General features: G+C 42.5%; 1 protein-coding gene across 4 annotated transcripts in view; it reads right to left on the bottom strand.

The window, feature by feature from the left end:
* Dip-lambda (Dpr-interacting protein lambda) overlaps positions 1 to 26,252 on the bottom strand; it is a 179,297-nt gene that overhangs the window by 30,667 nt on the left and 122,378 nt on the right. The window contains exon 1 of one of the 4 annotated variants that reach the window (XM_070654397.1): positions 21,242 to 26,248. The exons of the other annotated variants lie outside the window; for them this stretch is intronic. Within the exon in view, the coding sequence (XP_070510498.1) occupies positions 21,242 to 21,295 (54 nt within the window). The 5' untranslated portion in view covers positions 21,296 to 26,248. Of the gene's footprint in view, positions 1 to 21,241; positions 26,249 to 26,252 lie in introns of those variants that run through there. 4 annotated transcript variants of the gene reach the window in all.

Here is a 26,252-nt window from a genome sequence, read left to right as displayed (position 1 = left end):
CAACTTTTCAAACACCATCTCGAAAGTAAATGTCACGAAAAAAGGACTACAATATAACGTTTCAAACTTTTCCAATCCCGTAAGATCTTGTTAGAAAATTTGTATATTCGAAACATACACGCAGAGATTTATGTACCTGTACATACTTGATGTACGCGAAAGCTTATGTGCAATACAAATAAATAAATTTCTGCGAATATTAATCATATAAAAAAAAAAAAATTTTGAATGTTCCGAGTGTACCTTAGACGCTTTGCATCCGGGAACGAACTATTCTCTTCGCAGCCTGCGACAGTATGCTTTTTCCCTCGTCGACGGAGCACCCGCCGATTCATTCCGCGATGTCGATAAAACCGCGGATGAGGAATTTTTATTCCCTTGCATGTCACGCGATGAAAGAAAGTGTCGACGCGCGGCCATCGATCCCGCACGAGCCGCACCTGCTCTCGACGCAGATCAATCTGCGATCCACTATCACCTCCGAGAGTTACAATTTCTACGATGCACTAATAGTGCAGCCGAAGCGCGGCACGTACAAAAGAAAAAAAAGAAAGGGGTGAAGGGGCGAGTCAATTCTCAGCGCGATGAAATATCTATCTTTCGTTCAAATATATAGCTGCATTGATTTACGTTTGTATTTTTTTCTAGCAAAGCTCGCTGCGATAACTCATTAAATTGAAAAAAAATATATTTAAAAAATGCCTGGTTGTAAGTTATATAAAAAAAAAGAAAGAAAAAAAAAAATTGTCGCGACTCTCGAATATAAATTATAAGATAAAAATATTTTTGCTTTTCTAATCGCTTATACACTCGTAATATTCCAAGACTGAAAAGAATCCAACTTGCAGGAGACCAACGAAATTTTATTGAACGTGCCGCGCAAGAGTAAAACTCGTTGTCCGCGTTGAGTTTGCATGAAAATGCAACGCGACGAACAAATAAGCGTCACAAACGCAACGCGTTCTCGCCGTCGTAACGTGCATTCGAACGCTTCGGTTCATCCGCTAAACGAACGTTTCTCTCTCTCTTTTCATCTCTGGATGGTCGGACATCTATTCCGACAACGTCATCCCGCGAACGGTCCGGCGATGCGACGCGATGCCCATAAAGCATCAAAACGACGCTTTGTTGCGGCAGCTTTATGGCGTAACGGGCGATGTGCGGCGGCGGCGGTGGTGACGGATCGATTCGCTATTTGTCAGCAGTCATCTCGGAAGACAATCCAGCTCCGTGGGCGATGCATCGAGGTGCGCCCGAGGAGGAAAAGGGCTGCGCCGAAGAAAAATGAAAGATGGAAAAGGGGGAGGAAAAGGGGGAGCGGAAAGGGATGGTTATATGAGGTACAGTCGGAAAGGCGCGATTGATTTATCGCAAAAAGAGGCCGCGGTAAGTGGACTATTTTTCAATGAATCGGTCGAGAGAGAAGAGAGAAAGAGAGAGGGAGAGAAAGAGAGCGCGCGAGGGAGGGACTTGCGATGGAAAAATGGAATTTTTCCGTGGGAAAATGGAATTTTGAGCGCAACGAGAACCTACGAGAGAAGTACCAGCCGTCATACGTGCCTCAGTCACCCTCCGGTGATTTTGCGGGTGTTTCGATACTCCCCGAGACTGGGACGATGCTGTTTCGGGGGAGGGGATACGTGTATCGGGGAGAGTATAAGGGAGACGTGAGAGGCGTGGGACGCACCGTAAGTTATGACTTTCGTCTTGCTCCCGCCAACGCTGCCGCACCGACGGGCTCTATGAATGTATGCATGAGATACGAACTTTATGCTTTATGCATTGAACGCGCCGGTGATAAGAAGTCGCGCGCGCGTACGGCCGACGCGACTCCACATCCCGCGTCCGCTAGCGTAATAAAGGAGGAAAGAGAGAAAGCGGGCCTACTCAGGTATAGATACCAATACCCGAGTGAAAATTCATTTAGCCATTCTGATTTCGAAATTTTAACAAAAAAAAACTTATAAGCGTCGCAATTTATTTCGATAACATGAAAGAAATTCATCGGTAGCTCTATCGATCTATAATCGTAGATCGTCTCGACGTCGCAGCATTAATTATTCAACTTCTAAATTAAGAGCGATGAAAAGTAAGAATTTAATTCGCAAAATCAGCTACAGTGACGAAACTATGTAACGAAGTCTTGGCACTTAACTTAACTTTACGTGATTTGATTTTAATCGGATTTTAAGTCGGGAGTTTGTTGCCACTGGAGATACTTAACGCAGCAAATGAAGGGAGTCGCGAAAAATTCTAGCCGGGTGGAAGGGATTCGAGTTGGTCCCGAGGTATCCGTATAATTGAAAGAAAAGATATCATAGCCGCCGGGACAGTTTGTATTTCCGCGATCGATCGTGCGCGCAGCCAATGTCTGCGCGGCCAATCCCTTTGAGTGCCGACTGCTGGGCTGATAACCGATTACAAATAAAGGATTGAAGACGGCGTTTTAATAGAGACGCGAAACGTTCGCCCGCAAAGTACACATCGCTCAATATGGAGCCCCGTGTCTTATCGCATATCTTCGTATGTACACCGCGTACTCGAGCGTCATCCCGTTATCCGAAAGTCACGATTAATATCTCCGTGATTGAGTAATCATTTCCTGAACGTCCTAAGACACTTTTATCGTCGAAGTAAACCCCCTCCCAAGAGAAATCGAAACTAAATTTCGAAATATCACAAACAATCAATCGCAATAAAGAACGCATTCAAACAATTTCAAGAGCTATAAAAAGTAGTTAGTTTCATGCCCTCCGTGCCGAAGTAATCGCCGATGGCGTACAAATAATGCACTAATAGAATCTCATTCGCATCTCGGAGTCGGCAAGTTATCGAGAAATGGCAGCTCGGGAGCATTTCTCTAGGTACGGGCATCGGTTTTAATCGTAAGCTATAAAGCCCCGTAAGCCTTCGGCGTGCAATCGCGGCAAGGGTTGAGGGAACGAGAAGGAAGTAGAAGTCTCAACCGTGCGAAACGTTTATGGACGAGAAGCGCGCACGATCGGACGATTACTCTCGGGCGCGAGACGCCCTGCGGCGGTAATAACTGTCTCTGCTCGCGAAATGAAGAGACAGTTAATCTAATCTTTGCAGTAACGACAGCGACGGGCCCTGGGATTTATTCGTTCGTAACGACGTAAACCGTACAAATTGGCGACCGGCGCACGCCGCCCTAATTGCTTTCCACGCCTCTCTCTCCGGATATACGCGTGATAAATCTTTAAACATTAATTCGATTGTTAAGCGCGCGCACGGGCACCTGCGCTCTTAATACTCGTCCGCGGCGAATTCTTAGCCTCCCCCGGTGCTCACATTTGAAATCGAGTTTACCCATGCCCGGGGATTCGTAAACGTATACATGCAATACGACGCGAATATTTACTGAATTTTTAACAGGCTCGACGTCACCGTAGAAAATTCATGTCTTAAAAAAAAAAGAGAAAAGAAAAAAAGAGGTAGTCATTTCGGAATTATTTTATACAGTACAATGCAACCGTTTTCGTGGCGCATATATTTCAATATCATACAGGCTGAAGATATTTTCATTAATATATTACTTTGCATTATTTTAGCTCGCGCGCAGGTAAGAGGGAAGAAATATTACGGAATACATTTTTTTTTTAATATTGACAGAAATTTAATACAAACGCGATGGCTTAATCCATAGTTCCGTCGTGGCGGCACATTTCAACCATTATTATCGAATCAATTTTGTCATAAACGATTTCGTTGCCACCGCCCTCCGGGGGGTATCAGCGGCGCCTCGCGCGAATTAATATGTCCCGTAATTTCGCCGCCATTAGCGGGGGCCCGCGCGCAGCATTCGGGTGATAAAAACAGCGTAATTATTAAAAAGTTGCGTACTCTCGCGTCACAACAACGTTCGTGTTTTCACCTTCCACATGACGTGCCAATTACATTTTTAAAAGCTCCCTCGCGCAGCGTTTCACGTCCGCATACGCGCGCACAGCCGGCGCATTTACTACGCGGCGTTAACGCGGCAGAAAGGTGCCGTGCTCTTCAAGGTAACACCGTTGCATCGGGATGGCGAACCTTGTTACCCGACAAAGTACGCGCACTTTTAGCCGCAATTCCGTGTCATTTGGCCACCGTTAATGAATATGACGGAAGAGAGAGAAAGAAAGAGAGAGAGAGGGAGAGGAGGGAGGGCGGCAAGAGACAAAGACGAGGGCGGTGAGATTTCTCCCGCGCAGAGGAAACGCGATCGAGAAGGACCGTTTTCGCGGCGGCGAAAACAGGAACGTAGCCAACTTCGTAATGCGAACCCGCCGCATAGAAGGCCGGAGCTAAGCCGCGCTTAGCAACTCGTTTGTGGAAAATTTCAAGTACGCGGAGAATCCCTACGGGAGTGCCCGGTGGAATTTCTATCGCGTGGTCCGAAGTGCATTATGCAGCGGAATCGAAACTCTTTCGCGGAGCTCTCCGCTTAATTTCTCTCAGGCTACATGCATACAGCTCGTTGGGCAGAGACTCCGGGGGGGGGGAATGATATCCTACTCAGAACCTATGCAGGACAGGAAGCGGCGGCTAACTCGATAAGGCCGTGCGGAACGAGCGCGAGCGAACGAGTTCATCCAAGTTAATTCATCAAGCAATTTTTTTTTTATTTTTTAATTTCTTTTTTTGTTTTTTTTTTTTTGCTGTTTAAACGTTATTCTTTTTTTTCGTTATTTAGATGTTAATTTAAAATGATGACGTTTGCGTAATATGAAATAATCCAACTTTATATTGGTAAATACTTATGCAAATACTTTTTTTTTTTTTTAAACTTATTGTATACATAATATATAAATTTATAAAATTAAAAGTTTCAAGTGTTTCGAGGCAACTCTAACACATGCATGCGGTATTAAATCGCTTCTTTTCCCTTCGCATTACTGCTATTGTGGTAAAAATCCTGGAAAAGCCGAACACTCGCCGAAAAGCCCGTATAATGATTAACCATTAATCTTGGAATCGAGGCAAGAAATCAAACCCACGCGGACCTTTCAAAATGCAACTCGATATGGCTGATGCAGGCATCCCCGTCGACAGACCGGAGGTCGCGCCTCGACATAAAACGTATATTCAATTCGAAATAACAATGGGGGGTGGCTCTGTCGTGGACATTCCGGCGTCGATTAAACGACTCCAATTTGGAAGGTAAAACCACCGAATTTGATTTCGCGCGCGTTTCTATGCGCCGAAATCCCTCACTGTCAACTCGGTCGCCAGTTTCGTGCGTGTGTACGAAATAATCGTATGAAAATAATGGACGTGCGATGGCACGTGAACGAAATTGGGACGCGGCCAACGTGAAGGCTAACACATTCCTCATTAAAAAAAGAAAAAAAAATTTTTAACGCGACAGATTAAGTCGCGCCTGTATCCAATTATACATATAATTATTATACGCCGCCTATTATCAATGTAGCAATTAGTGTAAGAATAGCAAGAACTGCAAAAAAATAAATAAAAAAAAAAAATTGAATCCCTGTCTTTAATTTTTGCTATTTAAAAATGAATAATATTTATTATTAAATATTATTTAGCACAAAACTCGGCGTAAAAATAGCGATAAAATTAACGACAATTCGTAATCCAATTAAAATAATTAACAATGTGAGTTATAATTTACTTTTTGCACCACTTGCCAGCGTAATTAATTGATGGCGGAATCGCGGGATACGCGATGCAAAAAGTACATAAATACACCGAGGGTTAATGTCGCGTAAAAACGGGCTTTTACGAGAAATTTCAACCCAAAGTTTGATCGTTCGGGGTAAATCAGCCGGGGGGGTTTTTTCTTTTTTTTTTTTTTAATTTCTCCTCGCGTGTTTGATCGGACATCCATCAGACCGCGCCATTATTTTGTATCTTTTACTGTTAATATATTCACCGGCACACTCACCCGGAGTCAATATCTACGATTAACGGCGTATTAATGCAATGTCTCTTAATATCGTAGCGACATTATAATATAGCGCACGTACGTTACATTCACAGATATAATTGCGCTGTTTATGCCCCGCGAATTTAAATTAATGCGACGTTATCCTCGGGGGCCGGGAAATTTCCAGAATTTCTTCGTACCAGACGTAATTCGTTCGCCGTCGTGGTCGGCGAACACGCGAGACGCGAACTAGCGTAGCCCGACGGGCGCAATCTAAGAAAATAAGCGGCGATCTATCGGACGGAAAATTGCATCCAGAATTGAAGAGCGCGAGGACGAAAGGGTCTCCGGAGTAAAGAGAATTTCGAGTCGAGAGACGGAAGTACTTAGCAATCGGTATTCTGCATAAAGCCGAATATGTGTAAGTTAACGCGTACATATACAGGCGACGCTTTCGAAAAGTTACCGACTAATTTATACGCGATCTGTTACATATTTTCGACGGAAAATAAAATTTACAGTTTGAAAAAATAATTTATCGAATACAATTAATTAAAGCCTCGTTTTTCAAGACCTATAGTTCTCGGTTTAGCATTTATTTCCTTTTTCCTTTTTTTATTTTTTCAAAAAATAATTCTTGCAATTGTCCGGTATTGGCGATCGCGGCGCAATATCCCGAACGCTTTCCGCCGCATAATTTTTGTTAAATGCAAAAATAACACGACGCGAACAAAGTCAACGTGTCGCTGTTGGACTTGCGCAGCTCAGGTGACAGTCGCTCTCGCCGCCGGTCGAATAAATCTTTCTATTCAATGCGCGCATTACGGAGAGTCGCTCTATTTACTCTCGTCTCGACACCGTGCCTCTCCTATTTCCGAATACACAACTAAAACCCACGCCCTTCTCCCTTTCTCCTCCCCCGCACGGTCTGCGCGTATGTCTTTTGCATCTCGCGGGCTTTTACGAGAAATGGAACGACCGCCTGCATTCATAGAATGAAAACCTCGTTTCGCCACTTGTAACGAAATATCGCGCGAAATGAAACGTCCGACTGACTATTATTAACCGGCTGATTTTCCCCTGAGAGAGATGAGAGAGAGAGATTGGCAACAGCGGGTACCGCTATATATATATATATATATTTTTTTTTTTTAATATTTCAATACCTGTTACTTTACTTCAACGCGCGCTTTTCATGTAATTTTTACATAACTGTTTAGTTTTTTCCGTTCAATAAAAATTTATTACCAATGTTACGACCTTTTTTTCATTTAATTTTACGTGTCTGTAAAAACTCTTAAATAATTATTACAAATTTTAATAGATTTAACGATTTCAATCGTTTTAATAAGATTTATCTCTCGAAACAATCGCAGCTATTAAGCCGTCGCTTTAATTACACTCTAATTAATGTAAAAAAAAAAAAATAAAAATTGCAAAAGTGGACAAGTTTTTTTTATTAAAAATTTTATCCACCATAACGGAATCGAAGAGCATTGTATCTAACTCACTCAATCAGTCGATTACTGCTTTTCACTTTATCAGAAAATCGCGACGTCGCGCAGTACGCCTCCCTCGTTTCTCCCGAGAGCAATCTGCGCGGGGCTCGAACGACCGTGAGACGCAGCGTGTATCGGTTGCTCTCAGCGGGGTGGGTCGTTTGATAAATTTTATGGAATCGAAGAAAGAACGATATTTTGCCCCCCCGAACCAGCGTGCGCACACCGTGTAGGTGTGTTTTCCACGACCGTCTCTCCTCCTCCTACTGTTCGACGTTTGTACCTGCTCGTGACAGGTGGATCGCAGTTATTCAACCGACCGATACGGCAACTGGTTACTCTACACATACCTACCCCTGTCCCATTTCCATCTCCCACCCGCCTACACGGTGAATCTCGGTTTGCACGACTCCAAAAGTCACACGTCCTCCACTTTCTGCTATCAGAGAGAATTTATCTAATTGCTAATGAACGATGAAAATATGCTTTCTAAAAATTTTGAATTCTGTTTTTAAATAATGAGATATCGAGTTTAACGATATTAAAAAAATTGTCTAAAAAATAAATCTTCTATTTAAGCACGTGTGGAATTTATCTAACAATTTAATAATAATAATAAAAAAAAAGCAATAATGTATTACTCAGATAAAAAAAAAAAATTAATTAAATTTCAAAAATTATCTCAGAATTGTACATGAAACGTTTCAGAGATATAATTAATTAACACACCGACCTAGATCTCGAGAAATTTGTAACATTTTATATAATGCACTTTTCCGTTGTTAATAATTCTTTATTGTCTCAACGTTCCCAATAAAACGAGAATCGAACCTGAAAAGTACGCGGGACAGGGACATGTGCCCACCTACCGTTTCTCGGAGCCACCCCGGAAGTCTAATCAGAAATGTTTCTCCCGCAGGCTCGGCTTCGCGATTCGTTTAGCCGAATCGCACACGGGCCGTCGATTCCGCTTGTTACGGTGCTCTTTTGCGGAGAAATAAGTTGCCCGCGATTCCGCGCGTAGCGCGATTTCTTTCGATCGCAGGCACTCCCGCACGCCGATACCGGATTTCGTATCGCCCACCCACACCAATTTAAACCCTTATTGCGCTCTGTACGTGTGTCGTATATGGCGCAGAATGATCCTCTCCCAGCGTACTGCTACTTCGGAGTGTATTTTCTACGTCCGGAATTTCAACGGCCGAAATGTTTTCCTCGTGGAAAAAAAAAGAAAAAAAAAGCTTTCGCGCAGCGTAAGTTATAACCAGCCGGCCTTTGTATAGAGTACCTCCGGCAACGAATTGGCTCGATTAAAACGCCTTAAAAGTATTTCACCGGAGCTTGATATATTCCGCGCCGCGCTGTTTGTTCGAATTACATTACGTGGCGGTTTGTCGCGTTTCAAAAAAAAAAAGAAAAAAAAATATGTATTCAAAGGAAATTTCATTTAAGATTAACCTCTCTGTTTCAATACCCAATTTACAACGCTATAAAATTATATCTCTCGCCACAAGTGAAATTCTCCTAAGCCATTAAACCTTTCCGACCCAGCGAACTCAATCAAAGTCACATAAATTATGTCTTGAAACTGAAACGGAAACGTACGATCCGTACGAAAACAACTAATATTCTTTTACGGCTAATCCCGCGAGCGTTTCTCATTAATTTACGAGCAATAAAATATATAGAACCTGAAATAGCGCGAGTTAATATTACAGATCCAATTACGTACCGAGATCAAGGCGTAATTCCTCGATATGTTTCAGACAACGGCTGAAAAATCCGCAGCTAGCGTAAACTTTTGTGCATTTCGACGGTCGTTCTAATCCGACTCGCGCGAACGAGGTATACAAGAGGCGCTCTGCGCCACAGCGCTGCAATTCACCGAATCAAATCGTTTCTATCGCGCTCGTTATGACGCAATTGCGCGCTGTTTGTGCATAATTCAGCGTCGTGAAAAATTCGAGGAACGCATCCGATCGATAAATTGGCTCGCGATTGAAATCGGACGCGAACGGTACGGCGGAGCTGCCTTCTCCCCGTATAAAGAGAACGCGTTTCCGTTCCAGCCACTCGGAAACACTTTAGCGACGGGGATAGCGAGTGTTTACCTCCCCCTTTTTCCCTCCCCCCCTTCCCCTTGTTTCTTAACGAGTAGCATCTCGGAGATGCACCCTGCGATTCCTTTGAGCATTCCGAGATGGATGCGCGAACGTGCGCCAGCTCTCGGAGGATCCCGCGGGCGTCCCATTCGGCCTTTCGCGCCACCTCGTCACACGCCCGCCTATTATACGTAACTGAAAGGGTGGATAGGTCCAACCGTATTCGCGGTTTATATAATACAACATCGGGAACGCGACGCACGTATGCAATTCCTCCATAATTCCTTGGTTTGCCTCATCCTCGGCGCGCCACCGGCAGCGCCGTGGAAACGAGGGTAGAAGAGAAGCGCAGCGAGTCGGGGAGGAGTCGATAATACGATTCCTCGTATGTCCTCGACATGAACACGCGCCGCATTTGCCAACCTCTTGCACCCACCTCGACGCGGCCTCTTCCCTCCCCCCCCCTCCTCCTTCTTCTTCTCATCCTCCTCCCGCGCCCTCTCAACCCTCCCTCCGTTCCCCCCGGAAAATCTAATCAACCGTCTTCTCTCTGCCGCCGCCAAAGTTCCTCCTCGCCCTCCGCCGTCAATCCTACTTTCGCGCGGCTCTTCTTCCATTTTGCACAGTGTGCACCTATTTGGCGCATCTTATCGTACACACTTGCGTAACATCGAGAATACATTTATAACGGAATTCTGACGGAAGATATGGAAAGCTCTTTGCAAGGGCGCTCGCTAATGTAATTACAATAAAGCGCGAAATACAGAAAAAGATACGAAATCAATGATCACGGTATGTTAGTCTCGGAGAGGATTATGAGGAAAATTAAATATGAAAATCTTTTTATTTTCTTCCCTATCGGTAAAATTAAAAAAAGGAAAAAAAGAAAGAATTTGTCACCTATTATTTAAGACTTCGTACCGTCGCCGTAACGTTAAGCTCTCGACACGTAACTCGAGGGTTAATTTCCCGCTGCAATTACCGCGTGCTGGAGCTCACAGAATGGATCGAAGTAAATTTATGCGAGCAACGGGAGCAACATTGTCTCTCTCTTTCTCTCTCTCTTTTTTTCTCTTGTGTTTCTCCCTCGTTTTCCTTTCATTTCTCCTCACCCTATTCTTTCCGCCCCATTTTAATTCTCCTTCATCGTACGCCAAACGCGCACCGCGAATAACGGCGATTAAAGTGGCCTTAAAAGACCGACGGTACGTACGTTACGCTGTATGAAATATCCCTCGATCGACGGCGGTCCATTTCAACAGGCGAACGAACAGCAGCACGCGAGAACGATGACGCCGACGAAGGCGTTCTCTGATAGCGGAAACGTGTTCCGGCGCCGCGCCGTGCATACAGAACGCCCTTCTCGCCCTCGCCACTTTTCTCGCACGCGCCGAGCATTTTTGCCCCCCTAAAAAGCTGGTGGTCACCCTACCCGGACACGTCGTTCTGTAAATCAAAACCGACCGTCCGCACATAAACTATCGCTATCGTTCTCGAAGCGGCGTGAATCTGCGGTACTCGCTCAACAGCCTCCTCCCGAACCACTCACATTAACTACCTTCGAACGAGCCCCCCCATTTTACGCAACACATCGCGGGAGAACAGCGAGGAAAAAGTTTATCGAATCCGTTCACTTCCGAAATTGGAAAAGAAAATTTTCTCGTCGTTCAATAAGTTTTTTTTTTTTTTTTTTTTCAATAAAAATCGAACGTCGCGAGCTGCCGATACTTAAATTAGAAGCAAGAGTAAAACTCACCCAGGACTTGTAGCATCTGTATTACTCGATAACTGTCCCACGCTTTAAAGTCGAAATTAAGAAAGAAAAGAAGAAACAAAAAAAAGGAATCTCATTTTAATAAAAAGCGAATATCGAACGACGACGATATTTGCCGAGAAGTGTCAGTCGCCTCGTTCGCGTTGCAAATTTCATCGGCGCGACAAACTCTAGAAAGCTGTAAAAATTATTACGTCGTTAATCCGCCGTTACGAGCAGCTGGAGGAGATTTCACGCACCGCAACGTACGGTCCGACGACCCTTTTAAAGCCACTTTAAATGCCAATATTTGCGCCGTGTGTGTACGTAAACAGAAATTAAAATAGGGAGCGAAGGAAAGCTGGGAGCGAACGAGGGAGGGTTCACCATTTACGTTGGGATACCATTCAACCCTTTTCGAGGGACACCTGCTTTAATCGGGACGTTTATGCGCGGCGATGTGCTCCCTTGAATATCATTTTGTTCATCGAACGTCGCTATATATCTCGGCCGATGTAGACGTTTATTCTAAAAACGATCGATATTAATTTGTAACCAGATTGACCTTTCTTTTTATATTCGAGAAACAAGTATAAGCGATGCTCGCGAGAAAAATCTTGGCGAATATTATTCCCCGCCGTTTCACACACGTCTCATACGTGATTTTTTAAATAGTACTTTATAACGAGGTCAAATTTACACAATAAGTCCTGAGAAAGGGGCAGCCGGAGGGAAAGCTGCATACATTTCCATGCTTGACACGAGCCACGTTTACACCGCAAAAAATATGCGCCGTAAACTTCATTTTTCAAATGAGTGTTTCAAGCGCTGGAGGAACCACCGCGAAATGCAAGCGCATCACACTCTCACATTATCGCGAGCTTTAAAGCCTCGGTTGTAAATTTCGCCAGCGTCGAAAAAAAAAAAAAAAAGGAAAGATAAAAAAAAAGAATAAACAAGGTGCAAAAACGCAACGCGTCGATCCGCCAAAATTTACGACCCCCGAAACGTCGCGTCGTGAAAAAGACGGCGGGCGCGTTAATTTTCCCCGCCGCGAATTTTTCGCAGCTCGATCAACGCCTATATCTCGATATCGTGACTATCGCACATTGTCAACGCCACGAAACGCAGTTTTATGGGAAAAACGGCAGGGGCTTCCATGAATCACGTCTCAGATTCGCGCGTATTTACGATACCTCACCCGGCAATTTAAAAAACTGTTTCAACGGGATTGAGAAATTCTCCAGCAAAAGGAAAGCAAAAAAAAAAAAAAAAAAAAGAAGAAAAATAAAAAAAAAGATTTAATTTAAAATTAAAAGAAAATATTTCTTTTTTTACGTCTTCGTAATTCACCATTGAGGTGGGTATTTCTTGATAGAGAATTTATTTAGCCTACTAATGTTTGAATCCTCAAGAAGAGAGCCTACGGTATCTCGGACTGAATACAAATTTACAGAAACCGCCGGGAAAATTCCGCGCGAGTAAACCACCGACCGCTGCGCCGGCAGACTCCAAATATCCCCTTTCCGTTAACGTTCTTGAACCGTTTTCAACCGTTTCCGCGGCGGGAAACGCGAGCTGATATTCTTACTCCGAGCACGCGGCGCACGCGATTCTCCAACCAGCGCCGTTAATTATTTTCCGCGGGCTTCTGTGTACCGCATAAAATGACGGGCAAACTTCGCGATGTTCGTCTCGACGGAAGGCCACGTGCCGTGACACGAGCGGCAAACTCGATATTCCCGTCTCGGATGAAGCCGCTGCTACTGGCAGCAACAACAGAGACCGCGTGTCACTCTTAGACAGCATCGTCGTCCCGCGGTTCCCTACAATCTTTTCTCCGAGCGACGCGCAACTTTCGCAGAATCATTAATAAGATACCTTAAATGCAACTTATAATTTCAGGATCAGATCTTATTCTCCGCAGAGTTAAAGGAAAGGGGAAAAAAAAAAGGAAAAAAAATTTCCAAAAGTAACTTTCTACCTATATAGTCAATTAAGTATGTACCTCGAGGGATTTAATGGAAAACTTGACAATTTAGAAGTTAATGTACGCAATAACAGCCAACATTTGAAAAGGGGTAATTTTAATCCTCCGAAAATCCGAGAAGCTCCTTTTACGAGCTGGTCATTAATTTCGTATCATGTTTTACACAATTTCGAAAGTTCGTCGTTTTAAAAGAGTTTATCCCTCCCGTTTCTGGGTGTGAGGGGGGAGGGAAGAGAACGTTTCGAGTGTCGCGAATGGATTCAGAGAATCGTAATCCTGGGGGCTTTCGAAGCCGCTGATCCTACCCGATGAGAGAACCATTCTCTTCTGAAAACCTGAAGTAGGAAATGATACATTCGTGCGAGAGCGAGGAAATGAATGAGTACGCAATTTTTAAGCAACTCATTATGGAAATTTGCCAATAAGCTTGAAATCGAACTCACGTTACTTCCATTAATTCTCCGATTACTTCAAGATATTTAAAACACGAAGTGCGATTAAAATACAATATCGTTGATTAGTTTTCTTTTATACGGATCAGTATGTAACAGAAAGCATAATGTAAAAATATCTTAATATATAAAATTATCTTGGAATCAAAATCATTGTTGCTTCGTTTCCGCGATGCTGATATTAATTCTCTCGCTTGATTCATTTCTTACTGCAAGAATATCGCACGAGCCTATGCCGCCCGTTCGAAAATCACCGACGTTTACGTACATCTAGCCTACGAGATTAATTAACCAAGCTTTACGTTACCCAACTAACCGATAAAAATGAATATAATTAACGTCTGTACATAATAAAATATATTTAAAGAAACGAGAAGCATGTCTAGTAAGAATAAAAATTCAATATCTATTTTTTTTCAATCGCATTACGCAATTTTCTTTTTTTTTTTTTCTTTTCTTATCTTTTTCGGCGACGCTTTCTACAGTTGAAATAAATTTCTTATTTCTTTAAATTTTTTTCTCAGCTCCACGAACTCCAAGAGTTCATCCAACATATGCAAAATCCTGAAATCATATTTCGAGTCGCGGTTCGGTTTCGAAAAAATTTCATTATCAACTCCACGCATGGTGTGATTCGCGAGGTGAATACACCGAGCTCAGGAAAATAGAGTGCCTATTGGTAGAAGGGGAGAAATACCGCAGCAGCCCTTCACCCTGCCATACGCACGCCACGGCCTCGTCTCGGCGTATCATGCCGCTCGGCTGCCCCCGCGAATTGATTCTTCTCCTCTCCTCTTCGAGGAGAGGAGATCCGTCCTCTTTCGCGGGTGCCGGGCACACAGAAGCGGCCGGCACGTGACGCAAAAATCCTTCGGACGTGACTCGACATCCTGTATTCCAGTCAGGAATAGATAAGAAATCCCTCCCCTTACCCGCCCGCCCGTCTCCTCCGCCCTTCCCCCCTCCTCCTCCCTCCTCCCGCTTTCGCGAGAGCCGACGCGGTAATAATTATGCAAGGAATATCACGGTACGCGCGCGTCGCGCGCCACTCGCATAGCAAGTGGACCACGTTTTCCCGTTAGAGCTGGAGTGACCCGCAAGTTTTTTTCCCGGGGATGATTTATCGGGACGAAGGTGGTGTTCCCCGTGTCCTGCCCTTCCCATCTGTTCCCACTATTTTCGCATCTGCGAGAGTGGATTCGTTAGCTTCGCGAACTGCTTGATAATCACGTCAAACTGGCTCACGCTCGTGGCCCCTGCAAGTATTTTAAATTTCCCCGTGGCAGGCAAGTTTATCAATTTAACTGTACGAGAGCCCGCTGGTTAATTTAAAAAAAACTCGCCGTGCTGTAAGTAACGCGATATACATAATATTAAAAAAAAAAAAAAGAAACAAAAAAAACTTATAAAATAAAACAAAACCGTTGAAAGTGTTCCAAAAATAATGAGCCCTATTTGCCACGGCGAGACGCTACCTCGACGAAGTGTTGACGACATCGTCGTTGCCAGAAGTTCGAGCTCCGAGGAACGACAACCGATCGCTCGACGTCTTTTCTTTTTTTTTTCCTCTTTCTTTTTTCTTTTTTTTTTCCCTTCCCCCTATCTGCGGCAAAGTCATAAATTCTTGCGTCAAACTTCGACCGATAAAGAATTCCTTACGATGTTATCCGCGGAAAATTTCTTTTAACGTGGCGTTGATGCGGGCGCTCGCTCCTTTCGAGGAATTTTAAAGAGCGAAGATTATCGATGGGCTTTTCTTTACGCGGAGAAACTTTCCTGTAACAAATGCAGGCGGAAAAGAAAGATTCGATTGATTCCAAATCAGATATCCGCGGGAGCAATTAGTCGACGTAATGAAACTGCGATAAAATAAGCTCAATTTGTAAGTTTGTTGAAATTCGTTGTAACGAAAGTTTACTTCCCGCTCCCCCATTTTTTTTCCTTCTCGCGCTTGTAATTTTGATAAGAAGCACAAAGTATTTTTTAAATTTATCTCCTAAAAATATTTAATAGGGGCTGATGGTAATAACTGTAATTTTTATTAAAACCGGAACGTCAAAATGATCTTGTTAACGTAGTTCGTACAGCTCTCTGATATAAAATTTTAAACAAGCGACGTAAAAATAATGGCGTTGTACGCGAGGACGGAAATATTGTTGACATTAAATGGCAGGATGAAAAAGACACTGCTAAACGTCTTTTCAAGCAGATGAGATGGAAGTTCTCACACGTTATTTCGTGGCCCCCGGGTCGGCCTCCTTAAAGTTATCCAAACATCTATTTCACGAGAAGTTTCAGCGACAATCGCGCTGAAGTGGCAGAAATTCTCTTCGCCAACCTCTCGCGACTAACTTTTATAATAATTTCATCGCGCGTGCATATTCGACGTTCCATCGACAACTCCATATTCTAGCAATGAATTTCTAAAACGCAATGTGCGAATGTTCGATGAAAATTATGTAGCGTAAGTCCATAAATGACTCTATATATTTTTTATACAGAATAATGTATTTGTTAAATGACACTTAGAGTAAAAAAAAAATGTAAAAAAGCATAATCGCCATTCGCGTTATAAATTTCAGATTATAAAATTTTTTAACACAACAGAATATAATAATATATTCCATTAACTTCGAATAAAAAAAATATTTTAACGCATTAATAATAAATTTATTAACAAATCCGCTTTCTTCGCAATGATTTTAAAAAGTATTACATTATAGAAATAATTAAATACGGAAAATTATAATTTTTGCGAATAAAGCTTCACAAAATTTAGGTACAGAATCTTGTTTTTCAGATAATCTTTAGTGAATTTTCCTACGACAAAGATTTCATCTAAGACTTAGTTACGCCGTGATATTTAAAATTAAAATTTGGAAAGTTGGGATAAACGATGAGCCCCTATTTTCGCTAAGAAGACTGCATATTCATCAAAGAACTTGCCATTAAAATTTCATGCGGTGTGAAAAATAAATGTGCTCAAACATATTATCTCAACAAATACCTATCTCGAGGAAATCCTACAGCGTTCTAAACCTCAAGCGGTTCGTCAGCCGGTCGTTCGAAAAAAAATTAAACGTACATCACGACGGAAAAAAAATACAAAAGTCACGCGGACTACTTCGATTTCCGCGGAATCAAGCCGCGGAATCGTTTTATAGAACAGCGAAGCGAAGTATCATATCACGGAATTTTTCACCCTTCGCCCGAGGTCAAGTTGTAAACGTTTACGTTTTCTCCGAGAGATAGAGAGCCCCGCGCGCTCTGTTACGTGTATCACGGAGCACTCGTGTGATCCTTTCGTGGATCGAGGTTAACGCGAAGTAAGACGACTCCCGGAGGATAATGTTCGCCGTATCGGATTTACCGAGCTGTCGTCGGTACTTACGTTACGCCCGAACATCATTCGTAGCGAGCCGTAAGGCGATTTAGTTACAGCCTCCCTTACTTCATACTTTCCGGACGGATGCTTCACGATGCTTTTAGGTTCGGCACTTCGGTAAAGACATTACGTCGGCGATAATTACTGAAGTTCGTATTCCTACCGACGATCCCCTCCCTCCCCCCGGCCACCCGTCCCTCCCCCCCTCGAAAACGGGTCGAGTTATTTTCGAATGGCATTATCACTCTTACTAAAGAACTTCGTATTAAATATCTTTTAAGATATTTTGTAAGAGCTTAAACGTCCGATCTCTGCAACTGGTATAAATTAAATTAAATTTAAATTTTTAGAGGAGAAACTTTTTTTTTAGAAGGGAAACTTTTAAAATATTAATAAATAAGAAATTGTTTAAAAACGTCCTGTTATTTATTAAGCGACGAATTCTAAAAAAAATTACCGAAATGTAGTAATTTATTACGGAAAATCTCACTCTCTAGTTATTATCATTAAAAAAAAATAGAATTGCATAAGGAATATATTGATTAAAAAGAGTTGATGAAGTCTTTAAATGCTATGCAGTTGTAATTCACTTTAAATATAGTACGCGATCTTCGATTTCTTGAACAATGGGCAAAGAGTCTCGAAAGCCGATATTCAGTGTCGACTTTGAACAACTTTCTAGAGAGCAAAGTTTTCATTCTTATGCCGATTTCTAACTTTCATTCAATGAGAAGATAATATAGAATCATACGAAACTTTTCCGTTTACATTGCGCGTAGTAGTAACGAAAAACGGATGTGGCAAACAACCCAAGAATTTTTCAAACAAAAAGAGAAAGCAAATCTCGCGTTGTATGCAGTTCTGCGCCAAACAAATAAACAAAATCAAATATTTAACTGTTTATTCGTTTCAAAATTTAATGCTCTCTTTTATACAATTAGAGATAACTGCATGTTATTAAAAATTACTTAAATATTTTTAAAACAAAAAGAAAAAAAAGATTATTTCATGCGAGAAAATATATTAACAAAACATAATTCCCTCTAATAATTAATAATTTTAAATTATGACCTAATTTATCTTTATTATTTGCAAAATAAGTGACGTTATAATTTATAAATATTAAAATTCAAACTTAATTTTTTTATTTAACTTGAAATAATATTTAAAAAAATTTCTTTAGCGCACGAACTATCTACAAAATTATTGTCGGATAAATATCAATTTTAATTTTATCCTAAAATATAGATTGTCCTCTATTATTTCATTCACATTTGGAATTATAAACCAATATGTCTGAATTTTGTTGTCACGTTGTTTTGGATTAAAATACGAGATTATTGTACGTTAAGCTTCGCAGTTTATCTTGCTTTGTCACTTTGTCACCGATTTTGACTCTGGTGTTTCTGTAGAGTAATACCGAAATAGTGTTGTTCTGTCAGCTGTTTATTCCAAAGATTTATAACGTCGAATACAGTACAAATCTCGATTATGTGAAAATCCAGCGGTTTAAGTGCATTGTTTTCGATTTCTTCAACAATAAATATAATTAGCGCATTAATTAGTAAATAAAATCCCAGTCGTAAATTCTAATCGGAAATTTACATAAGTGCATTCACGAATATTCATATTTAATTCACATCAACATATTAATTCAAAATAAAAATCCGCTACGCGCAAAACTACATTTACTTCTTTCAAAATCAAGAAACATTTTTAAACGACAAAATGTTTTATAAAATGACGTTAAAAATACCAACAGAATATTAAAAGATATTTTCAGAACAACCCACCGCCGAAAGGAATAAACAATGTTACTACTGACAGAACAATTTTTAGACGTGATAATGATTTCTATTCAAGACAGCGTGTTACAAACCTGCTGTTACGGTAGCAAAAATAAAACGGTAAAGAAAAAAAAAAAAAAAAAAAAAGAACCTTGGCGATCGATCGCACTGCCGGAGTGCACTGACCGTCCCGCGGTTTTCATATTAAATTTGGATGCTGCCACGAAGCTAAAGCCTCAAATCCCTGCGTGGCCGGTGTAACACGGTATACCCGGTGTCGGCCGGTGATGGGTGGGCGCGAATTAGCACGATTAAGATGCTATCGCATCCGAATGGACAGGGGAAGCCCGGGGAAGGATCCGCCGGGGCGTGAAGGGTGAATACCGCATCAGAGGGATGGGTAGCCCGACCTCAAAGTAACTGGCAAGTGGAACGCTCGCGGTTGTAGTCTCGCGCGGGGTATATATACCTATGGGTGCGCGACAGCGGCGGTGGCGGCGGCGGTAACCGGGGGATGATGGCGTACGGGGACGAGCATGTTGCCCCGGATTACGGGCGACGGTGTGGCCGGGACCCCGGGCCGGCTCTCTTGATGCTGAGTTACGTTCTACTCTATATCCCTCGGAGCTATTACACACGCTACACGTCCCCATAAATACAACGACAACCCCAAATCGTTCCCCGTTACCCTCGGCCCCGTTGAGGCGCGTCCGTCAAAGTATCGCTCTTTGATCCCCCGCTCTACAGATCGATTTTAACCGCGGAATGAACTTGAATACTCTCCTCTCCGGTCCCTAATTTAACGCGACGCGACTGCGATCGCCGTTGACAAGTTCCCGGCCGTTTGCGTTGGATCAATTTCCGAAATCGCTCGTTTCGGACGAAATAATATATCGCGATAACGCTTGTTATTGTTAGAATTATTTTTTAATTAATTATATATTTAATTTATTTTTTTAATTATTGTGTAGAGTGATATTTAAAGAAATAAAAACAAGATTCTGTACAGTAAAAATGCGAATAAATCAAACATTAGAATAACGATCTTTTCTTTTTGTCAAAATAAAATATCAGTATAAATATTTGTAGTTGTACAAATTTAGATATGCTTTCAGTTATTACAGACGTGAATTCAATATAAAGCATCGTTGCAATGTGTAATTATTGGCATAATATTTGCTACGCATACACCCGCACACGAACACTTTGGAAGTCGCGGACGGTCCGGGCAAATATCGAAATTACAGCCGGCGGTATAATCACTATATTACTGTAGTTATCGCAGCGGTACTAATCAGACAAAAATATGAAATTGAGTCGTGATCTAACCACTTTATAATCGATCCACGTGCTACGAAATTCAAGGAATAAAAACTCTAAATCAATATTAACGAACAAATTATTATCAGCAGTTATTTTGCCTTTCTCTGTCTCTCTTTTTCTCTCTCTCTCTCTTACTCTCTTTCTCCGCAAGTTTAATTTTAATATTATAATTATCGGGAAAACAGTTTCAATAATTATCTGTACCTATTTGTTAAACGTAACAGCATAATATTATGTCGCCAGAAAACTTCTCAAAGGCGTCAAAGAAAGTATATTACTTTATGCTAGATCAACAAATTAAATTGCGGATTAAAAAAATATTTAACTCTAACGTTGGAAGAACGAACGTTTTTAGAAGAGTATTTTTGCACGAGAGCAAAGGTGGGTTTTGGTTTCTTTGTTCGTGTGACGCCGGACACCTGGCATCGCACAAAAGTTTTGTCGAATATATTCAGACGTATTCAGATGAAAGGGTTATCGTGGGTCACGTTGGAGAGCATAGGTTCATCGAAGTCAAAAGGTTGCGGTGTCCGAGTACAATGGCGAAGGGAGACGGTGACACGGTATCGATAGCGCCCGTTAGGTTTTGTATTTGTCGTTATCGCGTTTGGAAAGGGTCACACGATAGGTACGACCGGAAAGTGCGACCACGTGCTCGTTAGCTACCGCACATGTCGGCGAACTTCAATTATAGGACGGCGGAGTTTCCCGTAGGACATCGACGCTTACAGTAAACTTACCGAGACTTCGCCGCAACGTGTTTGACTAGTCTAACGTATAGCGTGAAATTGGATTTATATTTTTAATTATCAAGTTCGATTTTTTAAATTGAATTATTACTATTACGTACACTCTGCGGAGACAGCTTAATCTAATTATACATAAGTACTTTTTTTTCCTGTTTTTTTTTTTTTTTTTTCTGTGAATGAATAAAAATTCCCTCTCGGTTTCAAGTGCAATATATTTTATTGATGATTAAATAGTATTAAATTAATGCACGTCATCGGTATAATTTATATATTAAAATTAAAATTAGGCTAGTTGCCGGTTCACTTACCTTGTATCTTCCGGTTAGGGTTGTGTCAGGGTTGGTTATTTTCCATCCTTCCATCCTTCCTTCCTTCCTTCCTTCCTTCCTTCTTTCCGTGGCAGTTTTTGGATCATCTTGGCGTGTTGTAGCGCTTCACATCACTCGACATTGTATTACACTGCTGTCTTTTTTTTTACAATCACTATCACTAGCATTAACACTATTACTCGAGAGACGAACGACCGAGAGAATGACAGTGGATTATCGCGGCGATTTTTTATAATTAAAATTAAGAAGCGCGACGAACGATCATTGGTTGTATAATTTTGCACTCCCGAGGTTCGCAGCGTTGCTTACTAAGTCTTCCACTCGAGTCGTCCTCGATCTCTGCACAAAAAACTGTCCACGATGTAAAGCAAGGTCCAAAAATTGTCTCTTGATTCTTCGGTCGATTTTCGACGGAACGAACGACGCCAAGAGCTTGCAGCAAGAGGCGAACGAGACGGGCCGCGACACGAAAATATTCCCCGCGCACTTAATGTTCCTCCGGTGCCTCAGAAGTCACTTGCTCGAAACGGGATGAGAATCGCGGCCGCGACGAAGAAGACGCGCGAGGTGCAGATCCGCCGTCTTGGTAATGGCAGTCGTCGGAACCCGCTGAACGTCGCTGAAGAAGGTGGCGAGTCAAGCAGGTCGGTAATGATGGATGCCGAACTCGATGACGTCACACGGCGCAATTCACGTCGGACGCTCCGTGCGCTCCGCCGGCGCCATAACCTTGTCGTTCCGAAGCACTTTTTCGAGGCACGAAAAGAGGCTCAAAACGACGAGTAGGATAGCACAGGCGCACAGAATATGATCGCTCGTTCCCGGGTCGACGACGTCGACACTTATTCGTGTGCGAGAGTGTCTTATCCGCGATCGAAAATACGCGAAATCGCGGAGCGATTAACGACGCAACCGTACGCCCGAGACTCCGCGAGTAGACTGAGCGTCACGGCCCTTAGATAGAAAGAGAGGACCGCGTAAAAAAAGTGAGACAGCGATAGGTCCGATCGTCAACTGAACGCTGTCCTTCTCGCACGGAGATTTCGGTAGCGCCGAGCTTGAGGCAGAGTTTTGTTCGTTTTCTTTTTAAAGACTTCACCGGAGCTCGAGGCGTCTTTTTCCAAAACAGAAAATCGTCGTGTTCGACGCTCGAGCATGTTCCTTTGCGATTCCGAGACTCAACCGCGATTTTCGGGCTCCCAGATCGTCGCCGTTACAAAACTAATATTGTTCGAGCTAACCCAAAAAAATAATCTAACAATCCGAATACTTATCTGTTTCGTAAAACAGAATATATTTCTTAAAAAATCACGTACAGTAGCATGGATAGCTGACGTTCTTTCTCACTCGGCACAAAGCGAGCCAAGCGAGAAAACCAATCAACGTCGGAAAAAAAACCAGGAAACAATTAAGAGCCAATTCACGCCAAACGTCAATTAAAAAAAAAAATACAATCGTTCTCCTTTCTTATTCGCGTCTGAAATATTCCAGCTGCGATTTCGCGAGATGCATTACGATAACCCCCATTCTACGTAGCATAAAAAAAAGAAATTTAAATCACGACGATATAAAAAAGTTAAAGACTCGAATTAAAATATGTTTCGCGTAGAAGGCAAGCGTTTTCAATGGTGGAATGTCGGTAGCGCGAAAATAATGCAAAAGTAGACAATTCTCTTCGGGCACCATGGTACGTTTACGCGTTTCCCATTTGCCGGATGAATCGATAAGCACTGTTCGGAGAGGATTTATAGAACCGAGCCGGGGCGCATATCGATGCACTCGTTCGCGTGATCAATCGTACCCCTTTAATGTTATCGAGATGTATAATTGCGACCGACGGCCGCACGTATCGCGACGACTGCACGGCGACTCGGCGAAATTTAATTTCAAATAATAATCTGCGGTCGCGTATGACGGAAAAGTGCGAGAATATTACCGATATTACATTATCGCCGAAATTTCATTCCAGTAATAATACCGCGGTTGCCAATGGAAAAGTGAGAATGTTACTAATATTGCCGTTGGAATTTAATTTTGACAATAATCCCGCGATCACGCAATGTACGGGGGGAGGAAAAATATATATATATACACGCAACTAATATTAAAACGTTGACAGCGAATCGGCGCCGCAAGAAATTTAGCGTAATTAGCCGACATTCGTCGTAATCGCGCGTTTGTCATCGGCGTCGATATCTGTTACGTTTAACGTCATATGTACACGCGACGTTAACCACGTGTCTATACCGATTGTTTTCAAAACGGGACACCCCGTTATTTACTGCGATATTAAATTTCAAATATTTTCCAAAGCACCGTCATTCCTCACGGCTTTATGAATTATTCTCCACTTAAAAAATAATTTGTAAATACGTCCGATGCGACAAGCTGCGTATGAGCACACTCGTTACGCTATTTAATTCCATAACTGCCTTTTTCAAAACTCACGAGAGGCTGCTTTGTTATGTGATAAATCGATAGATATTCAATCACGCTATTACACACCGCCGAGCAGCTCGAATGCGCGCGAAATTGATGAAAATACGCGACGCAAAATCGCATTTCGGTTTAAACCCATCGGCCCTTACGCACGATGTAAATATGCGTGATACCGGTAATTATTTCGTTCTCTCCCGGCGCTTCTCCCTTCGCCGGCCGGAAATCCGCTGCAGTTAATGCGGACAATAAAACCAGTCGGTTCGACTACCGTAATAATATTGCGGGCCCGAAAACGTGTCGGCCGAACTCAATTTGCCGGCAATTCGTCGATCAGCGGGCTGTCGTCCGCGATAATCCACGGGCATCATAATTTTTCTGCGAATTTCAAAAACTGTCGCGCGGGCGCACCGACCGTGCGCGATAATGAACTTTTCCGCGGAACATCTCGCGAACAGCGTGCAGAGGAAGCTGTCGAAATATTTTTCCGCACGCATTTTCCAGCGATAACAAACGCAAACACAATTGAATGAACAGAACTAAAGATACTCGCATTTTCATCAATGTTGTATAAAAACATTTGGCGCTGAGAGAAAATTTTATGTAAAAAGTCTTCTTTTAGCCATTAAATCTACGTAACAAACAAAAAAAAAAGGAAAAAAAAATTCAGGCATTCTCGACATTAGAATGAATATCGATGAGAATAAATAAATCGTATTTTTTATAACGCTTAAAAAAAAAAAAATTAAAGCTAAATCAAAAACCATTAAAATTTCTATTTCACCGAGGCACTCTCTCGTGGTATTATTGGCTTCGAATTCGTCGATACTTGAGCGATTTCATTCGGCTAGGGTAACCATTAATTATGCGCGAATATCCAATGTGAACAGCATATTTCAGTCTTCGAATTAACTACTCGATCGTAATCGTGGGTACGTGCAGTCCATTAAATTTTGTAACAAACGAATAATAAATGTTATCCGTAAAAAAAAGTATAAACGAAACATAGAAAGAAGTACATTCAGCTCTTTTCTTTTTTTTTTTTCTTTTTCTAACAACAGAGAAAAAAATTTAATACAGAAAGTACAAAAACAATAGGAGTTCTATTAATTTTTAATAATAAAGAACTAATTTCCTTTTACAAGGGTTAATTCAACGAAATGCGATACGTTACACTAGCTTCTTGCTTCAGAGATTGTATGAAGGTAGATATTCCCTTATTAAGGGTCCTCTCGTTGCTAACTTTGCCCCAACGCCAGGCGGAACGCGCGTTGGTCTCATTCGCGCGCACGGTGGAAACTTTCTACGCGAATATCGAAGATATTCGCTATTCAGACCTCACTCGAACGGTCAAGTAGTATACCAGCTCGGATTCGCGGCTCGTGTGGAGTGAGAGTGGATTTCCGACGCGGCGCGGGTGTGGGGTTTAAACTGTCTGCGAAGTTGGCTCTCGCGCTCCCTTTTCTAACCCTTCGGCGCTCTTTATCGCCGACTCCGCGAGCAATGCTATTCATCCCTTCTCATCAGCGAGGGGATGCGTTTAGCTGCGTGCGTATCTGTATCATTCTCTCATTGCGAGCGTGTGCGTATACGCAGCCCGGTTCATCACGGAGAAAACTCAACCAAACGCGCGCGCGCGCGCGTGTGCGTATGTGTGCCGAATTGCGGTAGGGATGCTTGTATAGCGTTTATGTGCTCGTGCATGCCCGCCGTTAAAACGGGATAGCCCGCGAAATATCGGGATGGCTCGAGTAAACGCGATTATCGTCGATACGCCCCCAAAAGCATCCCCGCAGCACGATTATGCAATTCATTTATTGCGCCAACATTGCATTCGTGCGTAATGTATTTGTTGCTCCAGCCGCGCCACCGTGGGTGCTAATTTCAATTCGGGGCATTTTAGATATCGGGGAAGACGTTTTAAACTGCGATTGCTCGAAAGTCTCACCTTTTATTCGCGCCGCAACCGCACTCAGGACCCGCCGATGAATCTCAATTTGAAAATAGATCGGTATCACAATAACGCTAGTTCTACGCTGCATTAAAGTACTTTGTAACGCATGAATATACCATTAATACGCCTGTAACGAGCGAGCGAACGAGCGAGCAAACGGCTTCGCGATAACGCACGCGGCTGCAGAGCAAGATCTCCTCCCCAATATGACCAGCGGCGATACATTGATTATGCGAACTCGCAAATTGCGAGCGTGTGTCCCGACCTCGTTTCTCTCTCTCTCTCTCTCACCCTCCCCTCCTGCTTTATTAAACTCTTGAAATTACATTCCGCAGCGCGCGAGCATGATAACGACGTCTCGTTTTTCGAGCCAACGAAGCAGCCCTCTCTCATCGGCGATAGTATGGGGCGCGCGATTTGCTGGTCGATAACTAATTAGACGAGCGCGCGCGCAAGATTTTTAAGCTGTCGCAACTGGCGCGGAAGGTTTCTCATTAGAATGATGGCCATGCACTCTCAACGTTTCAAATGATATTTAAATCCTACTCCCGAGATCTCTCTCCGCAGTGCAGATACTCGAGGCGCTTACGCTCTGAACTT

This window comes from Cardiocondyla obscurior, linkage group LG03 (assembly GCF_019399895.1).
Source record: "Cardiocondyla obscurior isolate alpha-2009 linkage group LG03, Cobs3.1, whole genome shotgun sequence".
Lineage (NCBI taxonomy): Eukaryota > Metazoa > Arthropoda > Insecta > Hymenoptera > Formicidae > Cardiocondyla > Cardiocondyla obscurior.
The sequence above is the reverse complement of the archived record's forward strand: the minus strand, read 5'-3'. Positions and strand labels throughout refer to the sequence as shown.